Source organism: Mus caroli, unplaced genomic scaffold, assembly GCF_978045245.1.
Source record: "Mus caroli unplaced genomic scaffold, Mus_caroli_1 scaffold_1, whole genome shotgun sequence".
In the NCBI taxonomy this organism is placed as follows: Eukaryota; Metazoa; Chordata; class Mammalia; order Rodentia; family Muridae; genus Mus; species Mus caroli.
The window spans coordinates 134,693,409-134,715,350 of record NW_028227256.1 but is presented as its reverse complement, the minus strand read 5'-3'; the positions used below and the strand labels follow the sequence as shown (position 1 = coordinate 134,715,350).

General features: G+C 37.5%; 1 protein-coding gene across 4 annotated transcripts in view; it reads left to right on the top strand.

Moving 5' to 3' along the window:
• The window catches only part of Ptprc (protein tyrosine phosphatase receptor type C), a 113,226-nt gene that overhangs the window by 77,075 nt on the left and 14,209 nt on the right, over positions 1–21,942 (top strand). For all 4 annotated transcript variants that reach the window (XM_029476882.2, XM_029476881.2, XM_029476880.2 and 1 more), the window contains 12 exons: positions 4,565–4,625; positions 5,863–5,971; positions 6,633–6,667; positions 9,352–9,461; positions 10,154–10,244; positions 10,332–10,408; positions 15,124–15,160; positions 15,247–15,344; positions 16,143–16,268; positions 17,916–18,073; positions 18,630–18,765; positions 20,323–20,472. In XM_029476882.2, coding sequence (XP_029332742.1) covers positions 4,565–4,625; positions 5,863–5,971; positions 6,633–6,667; positions 9,352–9,461; positions 10,154–10,244; positions 10,332–10,408; positions 15,124–15,160; positions 15,247–15,344; positions 16,143–16,268; positions 17,916–18,073; positions 18,630–18,765; positions 20,323–20,472 — 1,188 coding nt within the window. The remainder of the gene's footprint in view (positions 1–4,564; positions 4,626–5,862; positions 5,972–6,632; positions 6,668–9,351; positions 9,462–10,153; positions 10,245–10,331; positions 10,409–15,123; positions 15,161–15,246; positions 15,345–16,142; positions 16,269–17,915; positions 18,074–18,629; positions 18,766–20,322; positions 20,473–21,942) is intronic.

The following is a 21,942-nucleotide window of genomic DNA, read 5'->3' as shown; positions in this document are numbered from 1 at the left end:
ACATGCAGGTAACTTTTCATAACCTATTGAGCTCACCTTGTCTTTACCTTCCAGCTTGCTCACACATAGTCTCCACCAAACTTCACATTTTCTTTTTTTTTTTTTTTTAAAGATTTATTTATTATATGTAAGTACACTGTAGCTGACTTCAGACACTCCAGAAGAGGGCACCACATCTCGTTATGGATGGTTGTGAGCCACCATGTGGTTGCTGGGATTTGAACTCTGGACCTTCGGAAGCCATCTCACCAGCCCCCCAAACTTCACATTTTCATGTTTCTCCTCTCTCTCACTGGAGATCTGAATAAGAGCAGTGAACAGTAGCTGTGCCGTAGCCTGAAAGTTGTGCTGTCTTGAAATTTCCTTCACCAAAGAAGTTAATCCATATCTTTTTGGTTCTTTTTTATTCCCAACCATGGGCAGAATCTAGCCAGATTCTTTGACAAAATGTATCACGTACATGATACACTCAGCCCTGGACTCCCTCACACTTCTGAAAGTCAATGAACTGGGTCCTTACTATTTGCCTTTCTCTTGGCACTATGGTCCTCGGGTTCCTATCAGAATTATATATTTTGTTCTACGTAGAAGCATTCTAGGCCTTCTCTTCTAGGCTTCTCTGAACTCTTCTACTTTCTTTGCATAAACCAGTTCCAAAGGAATAAAAATCATGTGCTCAGGCATATCACAACAATGCCTCCATTCCTTGAAGGCGATTCTCTTTGTAATTTTTACTTTATTTATGAAGGTACATGTGTACGTGATCTGGGTACATATGCGCTAGAGTGCACATACATGGAAGGTAGAAGACATATCTGGAAAGTCAATTTTCTCCTTCTACCATGAGATCAAGGGGTTAGACTTAGGTTGTGAGACTTCTGTAGCAAGATATTTTATCTGCTGAGCCATCTTTTTAGTTCCTGGTTTCCTACATTAGCTACTTGTCTTGTTGCTACCACTAAATACAGGCCACATTAAGGTAAGGATGAAAGATCATATTTTTGCTCACAGTTGGAGGGATACAGAACATTCTGGTGAGGAAGGGAAGGTGACAAGAACATGAGGCAACTGGCCAATTTTTATCCACATATGCAAAGCAAAAAAGGAATGTTAAACATAGTTTCTCTTTATTATTGAGTCTCTTTATTATTACTACTAATAAATAATAAATATTATATATTATATAATCTAGCATGGATTGGTGCTACCCACACTTAGGGTAGGTCTTACCCCTCAATTAATCTTGAAACTCCTTCACAGATAAGACCTGAGTTCTCCCCATCTCCCCCATAGGTAATAATAGATCTTATCAATTTGACAACAGTATTAACTATCACAATATAATCTTAACAGTGGACTTCATTGTTTTTTCTTCATTCCAAATGTTTTTGTAAGCCGGGCGTGGTGGCGCACGCCTTTAATCCCAGCACTTGGGAGGCAGAGGCAGGCGGATTTCTGAGTTCGAGGCCAGCCTGGTCTACAAAGTGAGTGCCAGGACAGCCAGGGCTACACAGAGAAACCCTGTCTCGAAAAACCAAAAAAAAAAAAAAAAAAAAAAAAAAAAAAGAAAGAAAAACCAAATGTTTTTGTATATCACCTTTTGGGATTATACATTTTGTGTGTGGGGGGTTAAAAATTGTATTTTTAATTTATTTTTTACACTCCATATTCTATTCCCTGCCCTCTATCCACCCTCCCACTGCTCCACTTCCTTTCCACCCCACCCTGTCTCCATGTGGATGGCCCCACCCCCCACCCCACCTGACCTCTAAACTCCCTGGAGCCTCCAGTCTCCTGAGTGTTAGGTGCATGAATGCAGACTGGGAAGTCCTCAACTGTATGTGTGTTGGATGCCTCATCAGCTGGTGTATGCTGTTTGGTGGTCTAGCATTTGAAGATCTCAGGGGTCCAGATTAATTGAGACTGCTGATCTTTCTACAGGATTACCCTTCTCCTCAGCTTCTTTCAACCTTCCCTAACTCAACAACAGGGGTCAGCTGCTTCTGTCCATTGGATGGGTGCAAATATCTGCACCAGACTCTTTCAGCTGCTTGTTGGGTCTTTTGGAGGGCAGTCATGATGCTCCATAGCCTCAGTAATAGTGTCAGGCCCTAGGACCTCGGCTGTAGTTGGATCCCACTTTGGGCCTGTCGCTGGACCTTCTTTTCCTCAGGCTCTTCTTCTCCATTTCCATCCTTGTACTTCTTTCAAACAGAAATAATTATGGGTCAGAGGTGTGACTGTTGGATGGCAACCCACAGGACTCACTTGATGTCTTGTCTTCCTGCTGGAGGTGAGCTCTATAAGTTCTCTCTCCCTACTGTTGAGCATTTCATCTAAGGTCCCTTCCTTTGGATCCTGGGAGTCTCTCACCTCCATGGTCTCTGGTGCATTCTGGAGGGTCCCCCAACCTCCTATTTCCTGGGATTGCCTGTTTACATTCTTTCGGCTGGCCCTCAGGGTTTCAGTCCTTTTCCCTCACCCAATACCAGATCAAATTCCCCTCTTTCCTCCATTTCCCTCCACTGGGAGGGAAAGTGGATGGGGTGGATTATAAATTTTAACAAGTAGTAGCTCACAGGTTGTGTGTGGTTCAGCTAGTCTGGTATCCAGTACATGCTAGAATCCTGAAGAAGTAGACTCTAATGCCAGAGACAGAATAGGTTGTTAGCAAGAGGGAGGGCAAGCAGGCAAAGAACAAATGTTTCCTTCTTCCTTATCCTTTATATACATTTCCACCAAAAGGCTGTGATTCAGATTTAAGGTGAATTTTATCCCCCCAAAAAATATGGACTTAAATTGGGTATTTCTACTTCAAATAATTCAATAAAGAAAAAAAAAGAATCCTTCACAAGTGTACCTAGCTGTTTGGGTTTTAGTTAATTCTGGATGTAGTCAAGTTCATAACCATGAATATTCATGACAAGTAGTTTGGAACATACACACACACACACACACACACACACACAGACAGCTATTTTAAATGGTGCTGAAGTGGTATTTACATTGTATGACTTACTGATATGGTGAATTACAGTAACTGATTATCTAATGCAAAATGTTCTTCATATTCCAAGAGGAAAAAATATTTCTTCCTTTCATAATATATTTTTATTTTAATGTATTATTGAATAAATATCTTAATATTTTATTAATTCCATGGATTCACCAAGGAGATTGAACAATAGATGGGTAGATGATGTGATTGACATCTGTGTGGTATGCAGAACTTTTGTTGCATCTTGGAAATATTTCACTCTTTTTTCCAGTGCTGTATAACTTTCAATAGCACAAGGACGATTAGTACTATAGATATCCTTTTAGGCCATTTAATACAGAGGCATTCTTTGAGAATCATCTACATTGTCTTTCACAATCGTTGGTTCTAGCAGATATCCTCTTGACTGAGTGTGCCTTTTCTTTCGGGAGAGTATTCCATAAGGAGAAACAATGTGCTATTACCAAGCCATCCTGCATTCTGTTCCATTGTGCACAGCTTCCCCAGTGGCCACAGAGCTCAGGGCACAGTGGTCCCTTAGTCCCACACACACTGAAGTTTTATCTTGTTAATAACTTTACCTGTGGCTTGCCTCCCTTCCTAGGATTCTCTTTTTCCTCTTTTCAAATGTTATAAGTTATTCTGGGATCTATGAGGGAACATTATAAACATAAAATTCAAATTAGGAGATGATTTTCAGTTAGTTATTCCTTCTCTAAGTGTACAAATGGCTCTCTGGTTTTCTTCATTTCACTCACCATAACATATTTCCGCATCCATTTATGTCCCTAAGACAACTTGCACACCCTCATGAGAGTGTAATCAGCTCATCTCTATTCAGTATAACAGCTCCACTAAAAATATTTATACTTGTTTTGTTATTCATAATTTATTTCTAGTGATTTGTTTTGAGGTGTTTTTCTTGTTCTATCTTCTCTGTTTATATAAAAAAATCATTTTGACCATTATTACCATGGTTTGGAAAAAATTGTATCCTGTTCCTTCATGGCTTGTCAGTTATATCTAAAATCCTGCAAAAAGAATTTAATGGATTCTTAAAGACAATGGTTTGTTCTGGAGTATATATATATGCATGCATGCATTTGTGGCTCTTAAAATTTTATTGCTGTGAATTTTATTGCTTTGATATCAAGTTGATTTTCTTTTTTATTTGATGTTTATGATCATTTTTTCAACACTGTAATTTTTCATGTGTTTTACCCTTAAAAACTTGTGCATTCTACATCCAACTCTTGTAAATAGCAAGTTTACTTTAGAAAGCATGATCATACTATACCTTAAAGTATTAAGCGTTGGTTTCATTTTCTGAACTTTTTCATTTGTTCCTCCATTTCTATTTATTACTGACATAATTACTAAGGTTGATAAATATTTTTTTCTATCTTTTTGACAGCATACAGCAAAATAACATTACAGTTTCAGATTTAACTCAGTTTTTGATGAAAAAAATCAGTGTTCTATGAGAAATAATGTACAGTTTTTAATATGCCATACACACTTATAGTAGAAAACCAAATTCTTTTCTTTTTCTTAACTGAAATTTAGATCTCTTTTCACAATGGAGTGTACGAGGGAGATACAGTTATAAGATATGATTCAACAACTTGTAAGTCATCCTGGCCTATTTTTCTACCTCTATATGTATGCATTTGTTTGAACAAATCTGTTTTATTTTGCATCCATAGATTGATTCATTACCTGCTTATATGTATTATATAAATATTTGAAACTTACAAAAATTACAGTATCATCAAAGTCAAATTAATAGATTTGATCACTTGGTCAATATGTGAATGTTGCCTTCATTACAAGTTTTAAGAGGATTTATTTGCACAAATATTTTTGGTAACCCTTTTGAATGAGACTGCTTTCTTGACTGTAATGTTCATAAATCTGTGTTGCTGCTGTGTAGGCTGATTACGTTCAGATTTCTAAGAGACTTTAAGTGTCTGAGGCATCATTATTGACAACAAGACACTAAAAACTGGTTTGGGGTCATGAGTAGCTACATTTCTCTGTGTTCTACACACTCTACAGTTTACTGGAACCAAACTGTTTAGCCTCATTTCAGGAATTAAGGAACTGAGGTGCAAAAGTGGTGGGTTTCTGGCCAAATTACCTTCTAGGGAGTAAGACCTAAGGTTGGAAAATTAACAGCCTGGCTCTGGGGTTCAAACCGTGGTGTCACTTCACAGGTGTAGTATATTTCCATAAATGAAAAGGATGGTATGTAACACAGGAGAGAGACATTGCCAACAGTGCTTTGCTCTGTTTTCCCTATGAGTGTGATGCACACTGGTTCTCAGTGAAAGCTCAAGCTAGGGAAAGCATTAATCCTCACTGTCAAATGAAATAAATTTTGTCTCGTGGTTAATTGGTTTTATTCCCCAGTGAACATGTAAGAGATTTATCTTTGTGGGATAGAAGCTTTTATGAATCCCTTAGGAGGCTACCTACTTTTGTGCTGAGTGGTAAACTATAAGTTCCTTTCTGAAAACTGTAATAACTACATTACCTCATTGATTCCTTTAAAATGAGTCTCTGAAAGGGAATTAAATCTAAGTGATAGTTTTCTACAAAAGTACATTATTTAATGAAAAGACATGGAAGTACTCATCTATATTCTAATTAGTCTCTTTAAGTATAAATGCCTTGGGAATTTTGAAATAACAGAGCCTAAAACTGCAAAAATCAAGATTTTAATGTGTTTCATTTTATTCTATAAATTTAGCTTTGACTTCACAATAAATGAAAAATATTAAAATTCTAATTCAAGAAGGTTACTCTTGTTCTAGCAAAGTATTTGAAATAATAAGCTCTTGTGTGTCACTTTCTATTTCTAGTTAATGCTAAAGCACTGATTATATTCCTGGTGTTTCTGATTATTGTGACATCAATAGCCCTGCTTGTTGTTTTGTATAAAATCTATGATCTGCGCAAGAAAAGATCCAGGTAAGAGACAGTTAATTCTGAAATAGAAGGCAATGGCTGTTTTAATAATGTTTCAAACTGGCATCCAAAATTCATTGCCTGAGCAGTGGACTAGAAAAGATAGTATAAACTTAGTTCACATCTTAATATTGAGTCAAGTACTTAACATGGAATTATTGGCTTCCAGTAAGTACTTATATTCTCTATGTTTGCTAATGGTAGTGGAAGCTTGTTGTCACAGTAATAATCAGTGTAAAGAATGCACATCTTTTAATCCTCAGGGGATGAAAGCAATCTGGGGGCAACAATTGAAAAAGAGGGAAGTTGTGGGCAGTGTGTTCATTTCTTTGCCTAAGAAGATAAAATTTTATGGAAAAAATTGGGAGAATTCACATAATTTCTCATTCTTCTGAAATTTGCAGGCAATTCTTGGTTTCTTTGCTCCCATTGCTTTCTGAACTCTCCCCAAGTTCCTGTTTTCCCTTTTCTGTTTTCCATCCTTCATCCTCTTTTCTCTGCTACCTCTCCCCTCCCCCTCTTCTGTGACCCTCGTCTGTACTTGTTGCTCCACTGAGTACATTTATAAATTGATATTTGCTCAGTTAAGCTGAGTGCCAGCTGAATGCCATGTTCTTGCAAAGACAGAAACTTTTATTTTATTTTATTTATTTTATTTTCACAGCAATTTAGATGAACAACAGGAACTCGTTGAAAGGGGTGAGTATGAATAATTTTGGCTGATAAATATTATTTTTCTGAACTTGTGTTCACTCATCTTAAAATAAGGGCTGGGCATCTCTAATTCAACCTGGGCTTTGTCCATCGACAAAATGAAACATGTGTATCTGTCCTGAAAGTAGACATCTATGTGAGGTTTTCAATCACAATAATATCACAAATATTATCCATGGCATTGAAAATGCCACAGTTACAGGCCATGGTCTCTGCTCTTCAAGGGCAGAATAGAAAAGAGGAAGCCAGGTGTGTTGATAAACAAAAGAGCAGTGTGGTAAATGTTGTAGCTCTGCAGCATGCATGATCCTGCATAAAGATAAAATACAGAAAACTGTCTGTGGGGAGGACAGGAATTTGGTTTGGTGAGGATGCTGGGAAACATCAGACCATTTAGTGAGGAAGGAAGATGGTATTTCACAGTGATGCTATGATACGCAGTGTCTTCAGGTTTTGGCAGGGTGTGATGGTGGATTCCCCCCCCCCCCCGAAGGCCCAGTGATTACTAAGACACTTTATATAAAAAGGACATGCCTTCTTCTGATTGTTATATAATTACTTTAGTTTTTAAAGACAGGATCCAATAAAAATCATTAGAGATATTTAAACTGTGCTTGTAATAAAGTATTTAGTTTTTCTCTTATTTATGACACTGAATTTTAAAATGTCTCTGTCTTGTATTACCTTCTGTATGAAGGGTTTCCTTCAGACAACAGGAGATACCAAGCTGTGCACAACAGCTTCTGGGCTGGTTCTTTGGAGCTCCGTAGTTTAGGTCCTTGAGACTGTATCACAGCTTGACATGGCTGTATTTGTTCACATATTTGTTGAATACCCTCCCATAACCAGGCTGCACACATTGGGAAGGCAGAGAGGTTCCTTTTTGTTTCAATGTTTTCTCCCTCCTGCCTGGGTCAGGATATTGAAATCAGTGCATGCCAATGAATAGATCAAGTCATCAAGATCACATGTCTGGAGGAGTGTTAGTCCTGTTAGACTGAGGGTAGAGGCAGGAAGAAAGGTCTAGCCATACCTGGGCAGAGCTAAGGTGGATTGGATGCATAGGGTGTTTTCTCTTGTAATTAGTACAAGGAATACTTTAGAACTTACCCACTCTAAACACAGCCAAATCAGCCTGGCTGAGGTCTAGACATCTCCCATCACTGAGAGGAACTGGCCAGAGAGACAATTGTGTTTGAAAAACAGAATTTATTGTGAGCAGTAAGATAAGTATGTCACACTCATGGACAACTTCTTTCTGCATCTGACAATGGGGACAGTTAGTATGATACCCATAGCAAGAACCAGAAACAGGAGATGGGTGACTAGGAGAAACTTTTCCATGTGTCACAGCACAACTTTCCTGAGTCTTAAAACTGTGGTTTCTGGGGCTGGACAGACAGTTCAGAGGTGAAGAGCTCTGGCTTCTCTGAAAAAAGGCCCTGGGTTAGTTCCTAACATTCACCTGGCCACTGAAAATTAGCCTAAAATCCAGTTCCAGGGAATCAGATCTGTCTTCTGTCCTGTGCGGGCATGGCACGCAGATGGTGCGTGTGCATACAGGGAAAACTTATACACATAACTCAAATATGACAAATATATCTAGTAAAAACTTTGTTTTGTCAAGTTTTGTATGCAAATATAACTTGTTATAAAAATTCTCATAAAGGACATGATTCAATGGAAAGAAAGGGGGTATTCAGTACACATCTGTATTGTTTGTTTGTTTGCTTTTCTCACAGAAAGTTATACTACTATCTATAATGTTTTTACTTTCATTTTTTATTCTGGAGATACAATATGAATATAATGAATATAATTTATTTGTCAGAATAGGGTAACCAAATTAAGGTGACTAGTGGGCAGAATAGTATTAATTATTTTCTCTTGTCATGTGTACAATTATAGTATTCAACAAAAGTTAAAAATAAAGTCTGGGGTAGAGCTCCTGTGTGGATAGCATGTCTAGCACCCATGGGGCTGATGGTGTGTTTGTGTGTGTGTGTGTGTGTGTGTGTGTGAGAGAGAGAGAGAGAGAGAGAGAGAGAGGAGGCAAAGGAGAGGGAGAGGGGGGAGAGAGAGAGGGGAGAGAGGGGGAGAGGAGGGAGGAGGAGAGGGGGAGAGGAGGGAGAGAGGGAGAGAGGAGAGGTGGAGAGGGGGAGAGAGAGGGAGAGAGGGGAGGGGGACAGGGGGAGGTAAGAGGGAGAGAGGGGAGGGGGAGAGAGAGGGAGAGAGGGAGAGAGGGAGGTGAGAGGGAGAAGGGGAGAGGAAGAGAGGGGAAGGGGGAGAGGGAGAGGAGAGGGAGAGCAAAAGGCAGAAATGAAAAGAAAGTGATAATCATGGCATACAGAAATCTGTCAGTTACTACAAATTGAATGTAATCAAGCAAAATAAATGACTAACAATGATAATATTTGGTCAGGGACCTTTTATCTAGGCATAGGAAAAATAGGTACTCATTCTCATTGAGGGAACAGGACAAAGCCAGAAAAAGACTGGAGTATAAGATTTAGAAGTCCTTAATTTACAGGCAAATGTCTACATATGAATGAAATTCCCTGCACAGATAGGGAGAAGGGAAATGGCTGAGGTATGAACTCTAAGCGCATGCCGATCTGATAGACAGACAGACAGATGCAACGCAGGTCTCACCTCTAACTTGTTTACAGATGATGAGAAGCAGCTGATGGATGTGGAGCCAATCCATTCTGACATGTTGTTGGAAACATACAAAAGGAAGATTGCTGATGAGGGAAGGCTGTTCCTGGCTGAATTTCAGGTATGAGTCGTCCTTGACAGAGGGTAAGAAAGTCCACATAGTCTTCAAGATGATTCCGTGCTGCATATATATGCATAACCATTTGCCTTAATAATTTATCCACTGGGCACAGAAATATAATATAGTCATACATTACTGCAATACTTGTAGGTGAGGGATTCAGAGAGGGTGGCCAGGCCACTCATAATAGGCAGTTGGGAGGGTTTATAGCATAATGCTCTGGTGCATTTTATCTGAGTGTGAAGTCCTGTCGCAAACAGACTTGGCTCCTTTTGTCCTTGAGTTCTCGATGAATACCTAATTATCAGTCACTAAGTTATTTTATATTTTCCATTTAACATTAAATTTATTTTGAAATTAAATTAAGTTTAATTGTTCTATTATTAATTTCTTTAAAAATACGGGTTTTCCCCAGAATTCATAATAAAGTTAATTCCAAATGTACCATGTTTGTCAGTATAAAGGATATATTATGTTACCCCATTTACCCCCAGTGATAACTGATAATGGATAAAACTCTGTTTTCCCTCCCTCCCTCCCTCCCTCCCTCCCTTCCTTCCTTCCTTCCTTCCTTCTTTCCGTTTTCTGCCTCGCTGCCTCCTTTCTTTTCCTCCCTTCTTCCCTCCCTCATGCTATCCCACCTCCTTCTTTTGGGAATCCTCTGTAACCCAAAGAATATTTGTATCTTTCAGAGCATTCCACGGGTATTCAGCAAGTTTCCTATCAAAGATGCCCGAAAGCCCCACAATCAGAATAAAAACCGTTATGTTGACATTCTTCCCTGTGAGTGGACTTTGGAACTGAGTTTCTGTGTTTTGACACCGTATGGCTACTCTTTAGTTTAGTATTAATTTCTTTTTCTTTAATCAGATGATTATAACCGTGTGGAACTCTCTGAAATAAATGGAGATGCAGGGTCCACCTACATAAATGCCAGCTACATTGATGTAAGTAAATGTGCTAGGCTTCCTTTTGGCTTCGTTTGACTGTCAGAAATGTTTGTTTTCTTTACATCTATGTGTTTTACTTAGTTCCTCAACTGGTTTTGCAAGAATTTAAAGAAGTTATTATAAATATTTTAAGTTAAGCCCATGGCATCACTGACACCAAAACCAAAATCCATTAACGTTTTCAAAGATTGTTAGATGTATTTTTGCTGGTGCTAGGTGTAAAATAGGGTTTTCTCCTGATGAAAATTAAAATCTCCTCCTCGTTGTGCATGAAAGTATCTCTGCATGGATTTTTCATAAGAACTCTGCATTTGCTGCAGCTGAGCATGCTATGCCCACTAATACATGAGAACTGGAGAACTCGAGTACTTTAGTTATTATGAAACTGTAATGAAATTAGGGAAGGCTTAAACTGAGATGGAGTTTAGGTCTGCCTAAGCCCAAGCATGAGCATGGCAGCAGTTTCTCCATTGGTGTGTTCATCTCTCCCTTGTAGTTATCCAAATTGAAAAGATCTAGACAAAACTTAGTGATGACATTTAAAAATTTGACATCTATAATTCTTAAATAAATGGGCTTCATGTGAGTTCAAGAATTTTACAAGATAGGAAAACACATATAAGTTGAGAACATGTCTTTAGCCAATCTACCCAGTATCTCCTTCTTTCAAGAGAGTGCTCATGTCTGTACATGTTTCTTAACAGGAAAGTAAAATGCCAACCTTCATTAAGACTTTTATTTATAAATGTTATATTCACACCATGATGTAGCCTGCTATTTTCTGAATATGCATATAAAAACATACATACCTTAGATGTGCATATCTGTATACATATAAATCTATACATAGTATAAGTGGTGACTGTATAGCCATCTAAAATATTTACGTACACATAGATCAATCTTTCTATACATAGAACACATATAATAGTACTCCAAACAGAAAGATTACAGATTCTTTCTGTAATGGCCCAGACAGCAAATAGGCTTGACTTTTCAGATTAGAGTTAACCTTTGTCATAAATACTCAAGTCTTGAGTGGCCCAGCATCCCTTGAAGGTATGTATATTGGCTAGTCACAAAAGACTTTAGGTATGAAGTTAGATCTTGCTAGATTTGCTCTCAGGCTTATCTATTTCTTTCTTGTTCATGTTACAAAATACATGAAAAGGACAATTTAGGGAAGGGTAGGTTTCTTCTGACTCACGGTTTGAAGTACACTGTATGACTATGAGGAAGGTGCATCTGCAGTAGTGTGGGTAGCCAATCACATTGCAACTACAGTCGGGAAGCAAAGAGACAAACGCTATGCTAGGGCTCCTGTGTTCTCCTTTCATTCAGTGAAGGACTTCTATCAAAGCAAATGACCAGTGTTACCTACAATCAGGGTAGGTCCTAACTCATTTAAGCTTCTCTGGATACTCCCCTACAGACATGTGCAGAAGTTTGTCTCTAAGGTGATCTTAAATATTATCAAATTGGCAATCAAAATTAAACAGGGTAAAGGGAGCTTGAAAGATGGCTCAGCAGGTAAGAGAACTGCCTGCTTTTGCAGAGGATCTAGGCTTGGTTCCCACCACCCATACCAGGAAGCTTACAAACACCTGTAACTTCAGTTACAAGCATTTGCACATATGTTGTGCGTGTATACACACACATACACACACACACACACACACACACACACACACACACACACTTGAAAAACACAAAACTTCAAAAAGATTAAGCTCACAAGGTATAATTTGTTCTCCAGACCCAACAAATTTTTGCATCTTTTTAAGTCTGCTTCATACATTTCTACTGCTACAAAGAAAGATGCAATGTGCCATCTTGACTCATATTATTACAGTGTGGGTTTTAATTTAATTTATCTATAGAATAAATTTCTAAAAGAGGAATTTCAGGTCCAAGAAATCCACATAATTATGTTTTTTTTTTAAGATTTCTACATGGCAGCAGCCCTAATTTACAATCCATCTGCAACATATGAATGTGTTTGTTCATATTTTTTTTTAAAAAAATGTACTATTGAAAACTAACATAATTATCTTGTATGTGATAAAGTGTGTTTTATGGTATGGTATTTGCTGATTTCTCTGTAATTCTCAAACCTTTTTACAAAGGATGGCAGTTGAAGTTGAGGCCTTTTATTATTATTTTGTTTTGCTTACATGAATGTGTAAAATTTTATTACAGTATAAAGTCAAATTTCAATTTATCATAATTTATATTATGATATATTATACATATCATAATTTATAGATATTTGTTTCTGAGATCTGGAATAAAAAATGATCACAAACTAGTACCATGAAAATAACATAAATCTCCTCTCTGAGTTCTTGAGTTTAGAAATCTCAAAGCATGCTCTCAATATAATCATGCTCACTAGAGGTCTTATGGAAAAATTCCTATTTGTACTTTCTGGCTTTTGGACGCTTTTAGCTCTCCTTGATTTTGCTGGATAATGTCTGGCTCTCTCTACTCTCTGCCTCCACCTTGTGGCCTTCTTCCCTCTTACAGCCCCTGTAATTTCATGTCCACCCCCTGTCACTTAAATGGACCCTGGTCATTGTCCTTGAGATATCCTGTTAACTCTCAGATCCACAAAGACATTTCATTTAAAGGAACAGTCTGCAGTTGCAGCTAAGTAGAAAACTTGAAGACAAGAATTTAATCAACTGCACAGCCTATTCAAAAGCATAAACTAATTTGGAAATACTTTCTTGTTGAACCACTCATGAAACATATACCTTTGTAATCGCTGTGTTTATCATTAATAAATTTACTTTGTAAGATATCTTATGGGTTTCCAGAGCCAAATTACTCACATAAATAGTTATGACTCTTTGTTAACAATACTACAATCTACTAAGTGCATTTGTTGTTTCTCGATCATCATTTTTAATGATTTCCATATATTAGTTAAATAACACCCACAACTCACTGTGAAATAGTCCCAGTTTCTCTAGGAGAACCAGAATTGGCACTCTATCCTTGGTAGTCTCTGAAGATAACAATCTAAACCTGCCTCTCATCAAATATTTTTGATATCTAACACTTTTTATATTATTTTAAAAATGCATATTCCCGTTTAATTTTTTCATTAATGTATTCATTTTACATATAAACAACAGACCCCCTCCTCCCCATTCACCCCTCATACAGACCATTCCCCCATACTCCTTTCCCCTTCTCCTCAGAGAAGGGGGAGGCCCATCTGGGTACCAACTTACTTTAGCACATCAAGTCACAGGACAAAGAACATCCTCTCCCACTGAGACCAGATAAAGCAGTGCAGTTAAGGGAATAGGACCCATGGGGCAGGCAACAGAAATAGGGACAGCCCCCACTCCAGTTGTTGGAGGACCAGCATGAAGACCAAGCTGCATATCTGTTACATATTAATGAGGGGTGTGGGTCTAGCCTATGCATAATTTTTGGTTGGTATTTTAGTCTCTGGAAGACCTTAAGGAATCCAACTGAGTTAAAGATGAATCTACATGTGCCAATGACTTCCATAATATAAACTCCTATTTCCATTTTACATGTTATCTGCAAAGCTTGTTTCCAGAACAAAGCAACACTTTCAGATGTGCAGAATAGTCCCCCGAAATACCATAATAAACTGTTCCTAATTTTCACCTCCATTCGAACTGATTTGGGCAAGTGTCCTCTGCAGGACAGACAATTAGTGGTGAACAAGTTTTGTCTTAAAGTACATGAGTTCATTTTCCAAATGTCTCGTCCTTCAAAAATTAGCAGTCCTAGAGATTTTTTTTCAGGACTTAGGTAGACTCTAGAAATAAATAGCTATACATTCTGTTCATTTAGGTTTGATAATTATGGGGTCAAGTTATAATTCTATTTCTCCAACTGAGCTCCAATGCCCTGGAAAGCAGATCTCCTCAGCTCCTAGACAGGTAGTAACTCAGCAGGTATTAGATGAATAGATATATGCACACGACTGAAACTATCATGAAACTTACAAAAATGAACTAAAGGTTCATATAACTGATATGCAAAGTTTCAATCAATGGCAAAGCTAGCACATCCTGTGGAATTTTCCCATTAATAAAGTAAATTTATGCTATTTGAGAGAGTCTTGCAAGGAATTAGCATATTTCATATGCCTCTGTATTGCTTCTTTATCTTAACCAGTGAAGCAGAGAAAACAGTCATTACAGATAATGAATGTTTTTATTTTCATATCTGGAATGGCATAAAAGGACTCTAGGGAATCCACAGTGTGTTCCAGCAATAGTTAATATGTGGAAATGTAGGTGTGCTCCCAAAGGGATTTAGTGCAAGAAATTGAGTAGAACTCTAAAAAGGAACCCCCATGGCTGGTGAAAAGGTCTGGATAGTAGGTGATTCTGTGGGGTAGGGGGTTTATAAGAAAGGAAAGGATGAATTTGTCTTGTTAATTGCTGCACCATCTCAGATGAGACAAAGTATAATTATAAAAGCTGTTTGGAGTACTTCATGGCAAAAATATATTCAGGTCATGAATACTGTTTGGAAATGGTAGCTAACCTGTTCAGCACCATTAAATGTCTTGTTGCACATTAATCCTCCCCCTGCAACGACCTGAAAATGGCCATGTGTTTACAACCATGGCAGAGCTATATCAGCTTCTGATTCACAGTATTTTGTGTTAATGATTAAGTGTTCCATAAATGAGTGTTCTCTTTGTGTGTTTTGATCAGGGCTTCAAGGAACCCAGGAAATACATTGCTGCACAAGGTAATTCATTTTACATCTTGCAGTTTCTCCTAGAAACTTGTTTTATAGCACTTCTGAGGATTGGATAACTTGTACTTAACTCCTAGGGCCCCGGGATGAGACAGTTGATGACTTCTGGAGGATGATCTGGGAGCAAAAGGCCACAGTTATTGTCATGGTCACACGATGTGAAGAAGGAAACAGGGTAAGAACCCAGAAGGCTGGAAGTTGGGGGTGGGAAAAAGAAATGCTGAGCTGCATTTGGTATAATTTATGCAGACGATTTTCTGCTTTGACCTTGCTAACAGTTTATTTCATGTGTATTGGAAACACACACACACACACATATATATATATATATATATATATATACACACATACATACATATGCATATATATGCATAAATGTATGTATATATGTGTATATGTATACATGTATATATGTGTATATGTATACATATATGTGTGTGTGTATATATATATATATATATATATACACACAAAGTGTGTGTGTGTGTGTGTGTGTGTAACTTTTAAGTGAACTGATTTTGAAGCTCATATTTGATATTGTTGTAAATTTCAGACATTGTTATGTGACAACTTCACAAGTATTTATGAATGGCCACAGCAAAAACTGATGTTGCATAGACAGTGGACACTCAAGTAATTCAATGTTGGAAGAAATAAAAAGCCTATAAGTTCTTGAGCCTGGAAGTAACCACTTGCTAGCATGTCACTTGTGATAATCCTTTTTGCAGTCTTCTTGTGACAGCTGGCAAAGGCTGGGCAGATAATCCTTCTGTTACTTAATTAAGAGAAACCATTCAGAAACATTAATGAGAAATAAAACACATTTCAGCTCAAGGTGCACGTGTTATTTAAAAAGTGTGCAAGTGTTTGGGGGAATATCAGTTGAATACATTTTTGGTTATTGGTGTTTTGGGAGTAAGCTGGAACTGTATTACAATAGACTAGAGTCATTAATGATTCTTTTAAACTGTAGAACAAGTGCGCAGAATACTGGCCAAGCATGGAGGAAGGCACTCGGGCTTTCAAAGATATTGTTGTGACAATCAATGACCACAAACGATGTCCTGATTACATCATTCAGAAGCTGAACATTGCACATGTAAGTTTGTCTCATTCTGTAACTTTGGGCTTGGTATGGCTTTTTCTAAGAGTGCAGCTAAGGAATGTAAAATGTGAGGAACTAAAACACATCTGGGAAAAATTATTTTTAATGATCTTCAGGAGAAAGAGCCAGGTGAAAACAACCATGAAAGCTAACAGGATCAAATTTTAATTGCTGATTGAGGCATTGTTTGTCTGCACCAATCACACTCTTCCACTGGTCCTTTGAAGTAGTAACAAACAGGTCCCCAAGATGTGCTTTGTCAGGGACAAGGTTGTTAAGTGGAAAAACAAACAATCATGGTTCTGAGTAGTCTCTCTGAATAATGGGAAGCATATTTTAGAATATGGCACATTGTATGAGCATAGTAAAACATACTAAGTTATAACTATACAAGGGAGAGAGAGAGGGAGGGGGGAAGAGCAAAGGAGGGAGTGAGGGAAAATATTTCGTTCAGCAAAGGAAGAGGTCAACATGGTAAGACTTGAAATAGAGGTCATCTCTTATTATGCAATTCAATTTTCTGGAAAATTCTAGATATAGGAGCCTATGAATACAGAACATAAATCAGCAGTTGCCTTAGGCTCAGAGTGTCGGAATATGGAGTGAGATGAGCTCAGACTTTCACTTTGTAGTGCCAAAATGTTTTTCCATTACATAGTGATGAGGTACTACTCTGGAGTCTTTAATTCACCGTGTATACCCTAGTAATGCAATTGAAATTTCCACACTTTATCTGAGTTAAACATTTCTTTGAATCCTATTTTTGGAGGCTTTCGGTAACCTGAACTTTATTAGTACTCATTTTCCCCAGGAAAACAAATCAAATCAAATCAAATCAAAACAAAACAAAACAAAACGCCATATTTGCTGGGTATTTCTCCTAAAGCCCTCTTTGCTCTGATGCCATCCCTCCCTGCTCTGCTTTTGGGGATGAACAATCCTGTCTAAAGCCAATAGAAAAATGCATGCTGGGCAAGGGATGCTATTGCATGTATATGGGAGCTGTACAGAGGCTGATGCTTATCTACTCACTGTGATTATTCTGAGCTATCTGTTCTAATGAATTTATATGTTGTCTATTTGAAAGCTAAAAAGAAAATATTATCTTATTAGTTATATTTTGAAAAGTGGTAATTCTCTGGGTGAGAATCTATAAAACAGAACACAAACTAAATAATTAATTATACTTCTCCATGTGGGAAATAGTCCTGCTTGCTGGGACACCAAGTAGATAAACTCTAAAGAGCTATGTGGATGGAATTTACTTAGTGTACAAACCTCCATCTATTATGGCTCTCAGTGCCTTAGGGTTTTTTTATTTTTGTTTTGTTTTTTGTTTTTTAAACTTTGACTTCATAGCACAGAAGGTCCAAGGAGTCTCTACTTTATTAACTCTTTCTTTATCTGCCCATTACTGGTTTACTGGTCAGTGCATGTGATTTTTAGTCTGACTTCTCATGAACTGTTAGTAGTGGGATAGGAAATTCAGTTCTGGAAAAGCAAGGTAGAGAGGGTCTGAGGCAAAGGTTTGGAGATCCTTACACAAGGAACCTATTGTACAGGTCTTCTTTTTTATCTATCTGCCTCACTGAGTTTGTTTTGAAAGAAACTTTCTCAAAGAATGCCTTCTCTCTTGAGTAGAAAAAAGAAAAAGCAACTGGAAGAGAAGTGACTCATATCCAATTCACCAGCTGGCCAGACCATGGGGTTCCTGAAGACCCTCACCTGCTCCTCAAACTTCGACGGAGAGTTAATGCTTTTAGCAACTTCTTCAGTGGTCCCATTGTGGTGCACTGCAGGTAAAGACTCTGTAGGGCAAGTAGGCCCGTCAGTGTGTCCAACCCTTTGGTTGGGCAGTTAGGGACATCTTTACTAGCTAGTGCTATTTTGTAAACAATCTGCTAAGATGAACTTATATTTATTTCTCAAATAGTTGTCTTATAAATTGACATTTTATAATTGCATACATTTCTGGGGGCATAAACTGACATGTTTTGTCAATTAAATAGCAAGGTCCTGAAAGTAAATATGTAATTCTTAAGATAAAATTGTACTATTGCTTCTTCTTGATGGCTGTTTCACTTCTCCCTTGTGAACATGACTCACACATTTCTTCTGTTGTTTTTTTTTAATGCAGGTGTAGGTGTGTGTGTGTGTGTGTGTGTGTGTGTGTGTTATCTGTGCCTTTGTGGTAGCAGCTTGTGTTTATCGAGCTTTATGAATTCAATTCTTTCCTTCCACCTTTAAGTAGAATTCAGGGATCAAGTTCATGTCAACAGTCTTACCATTCAGGTTCCTTCACCCACTGAGACATCTGGTATACCTCACACCTTACTTTTCTGTTTGTTCCCTCAGTGCTGGTGTTGGACGTACAGGCACATACATTGGAATTGATGCCATGCTGGAAGGCCTGGAAGCAGAGGGCAAAGTGGATGTCTATGGTTATGTTGTCAAGCTAAGGCGACAGAGGTGTCTGATGGTGCAAGTGGAGGTACAGTCTTAGTTTATGTGAATAGGATCCCTGTCGTTTGGGTATTTAAATCTTCTGGGGCAGTAGTGAGGAGATTAAAAGAAATGAGTATTATTTACAGATTCAAATAGTGAAAGAAGATGATGTTTTAATTTCTGTAAGCTAAAATGAGCTAATTTTCGTCAGAAGCACCTTGAACTTGCAGAAGTATATAAGTGGAAGCAAGGTGAACTTAATATAGTTTCTAAACAATTAAGTCATTTGCATGATTGAGCCTGAAGAGAAAGAACACAGCATTGGCAAATTTTCATAACACTGAGCAGACAGGATAAAACAGAAGATGGGAGTATCTTATGTTTTCTTTATCTTTCCAGACATGGTCAGTCCCTGTCAGCAGTCCATATGGCCTTAAATTTGCAGCAGAAATCCTGCCCTAGCCTCTAAAGTGCTAGACTAACACCACAGCTGCAAGAACCTGGCTCTTTGGACTAGAGCTCAGAAGTTCAAATAAAGGCCCCAAATTACTCATTTTATGCATTGTTGGATTTCTTTTAATCTTTCAATGCTTCAGATAAACCACCCATAAAATGTAATTAGTGCTGAGATAAAGTCACTATTTGTCTCATATAACAACAACAACAAATGGTTAAAAGGAAAGTATAAGTTGAAGCACTTAGGCATCTTTGGGGCATGTGCTGTGTGTGGCATTTGGTAATTGGATGAAATAGTTATTATAGAAAATGTCTGCTTGGCAACACTACATGTTTGTCTGTGCAAATGGCCATAACCAGAAACAGGTGCAGGAATGATCCCTGGATTTTAATAGTTAGAATAACAAAATATTGGAAATGCTCTAAATACCTATCAGTGGGAAGTAAAAAATCACAACAAATTACTTCTGATGTTGAAGAGAACAATCTAGTGTGTGCCTGTCTATGTGGTCTGATGCAGACATAACCCACAGGGGAATCAATATCAGTAACATGCATGTACTTTTGTGTCTGTAGAGAACCAGTCATGAGTGCAGATCTTGTCAAAATAAAATGATACTCAGAAAATAATCAGAATCAAAAGATATGCCAAACTGGATATGGCAGTTTAAAAGGCTTATCAAAAATATATCTTTTCCTGAAAAAGAAAAAAAAAAAAAAACAGACTCAAATGAGCTAACAAAAACATTTGGAGTTGCTGACTTTCAGATTAGCATATTAGATCTTAGTTTTCTCCATTAGAAAAAGATGCCATAAAATCTTTGAATAATATATATTTGTTTCATAGGATATTTACCTGTTTTTTTATTATAGCTTTAGGTAATAATTAATAATAATTAATTTAAATTAATGGATACTCTCTTTGAAAAGCCACTTCTTTGTCTGGGATTATAGTCTAAAATGCAATTTGTTTATAGTCAAGAAAGTTGTGACTCAATTTCCAGAATATTTATGAGTTACAGTTATCAATATTCTTTTATTACAAGCTTTCCAATGTGAAAAAATGAATGTATGCATATTTTAGTTAAGTGTGACATATAGGGCTGTGCAGTACATTTTAGTTATGTGTGTTGTTTGATTTTTGCAGGCACAGTACATCCTGATTCATCAAGCTTTAGTGGAATACAATCAGTTTGGAGAAACAGAAGTGAACTTGTCTGAGTTACATTCATGCCTACAGAACATGAAGAAGAGAGATCCACCCAGTGACCCCTCTCCTCTGGAGGCTGAATACCAGGTAGCAATGGTCACAGCAATCTCAATTGGGATAAGTAATTTTGAGGAATATAGATTATTTTTCAGTCCTTGCCAGTACTTGGCTACAAAGCAGTAGAATGGAGATGAGGAAGCTAAAACTCCACAAGTTTTAAAAAAAAGTCTATATTTATACAATTATATAAGAAGTTTGCTTAAATCTTGAGGTCGAAGTTTATAACTAATACTCTTGCGTCACTAAGCTTGTATGAAAAGTGTCAAAATAATCACAATAGCCACAGAGTGGTCTGCCACAGGAAATGTAACATCTCATCTTTAAATACTGCATCTAGTTTTGGTTTCAGATGAAATAATTAGAAGGATTTATGCCTGACTATGAAGTTGACCTGACTGGAGTTGGTAGACAGACATAAAGCATAAGTATTTGTGTTTCCACCTCTTTATTAAGTGATTATTCTGAAAGCCAATTGAGAATGAATTTTTCTGAGATTTCAGTGTATTGATACAGCCATCCTCAGACAACTTCATTGTCAAAGTGGTGTGGATTTTCCCCTTCCATCTCTAATTTCCAGCTTTCTGAGACTTTCAGTTTCATAAGAGATGGGATGTGCTTGTCTTTTATCAGATGTAGGCCATTTGACTGCTTATGGTAAAAGTGGGGCTGAGCTTGGAGGATAGCAGGCAGCATCTAATGATTCTGAGTATCACCATCTTCCAAAGACTTGACCTATAATGAATAACTAGTATGTAGAGAAAAAGATTGAATGTCAGGCAGCTTTAGCATTATTTTATTACCCTTGACCTGTTGGACTGACCATAAGCTCACTAAGTCACATAGGAATATTTACTGTTTAGTGGTGCTGCTATATTTAAGGTAAATCTTTGTATGTATAGTCACTGAAAGAAAGGACTTATTTTTTTCAACTGAGTAGACATGATTAAATTTCTTATGGGTGCCAAGGACATTTGTAGGCACAAGAGTCAAAGTGCTTTGCAAGTGGACAAGAAAGAGGTCTGAAAGAGTGTCATCCAGCACTCACCAGTTAAAACATGCAGAGACTGGAGACATTCCTCCACCCAAGCAGACAGAAAGAGAATGAAGGTAGAGAGGCAGAGTGGATGGTGAATGTGGTGATGGGATGTCAGAAAAAGTGGAAGTAGCTATCTTTCCTTTAGTAATAATATATTAAAATGTTTACTTGACACATAACTGTACATATTTGTGGGGAATAGTAAGTTGATCCAAAACATGTTTATTACACATGCTAATCAAATCAAAGTAACTGTCAATTGCCTTTAATTTATAGAGGAGTTGTGAAGCAAAGTCATAAGTGGAGAACTGAGAAAACCTGGGCAACAAAGGCAACATAAATCTTAGTGCTCATGGAGGAAGACAGAGTAGGAAATAGTTAACTGAAAGTTAATAGGATGGTCAAAAGTTATTCCATGATCATTTGGTGTTTATGGCTATGAATTGAAAGAACATCATTTG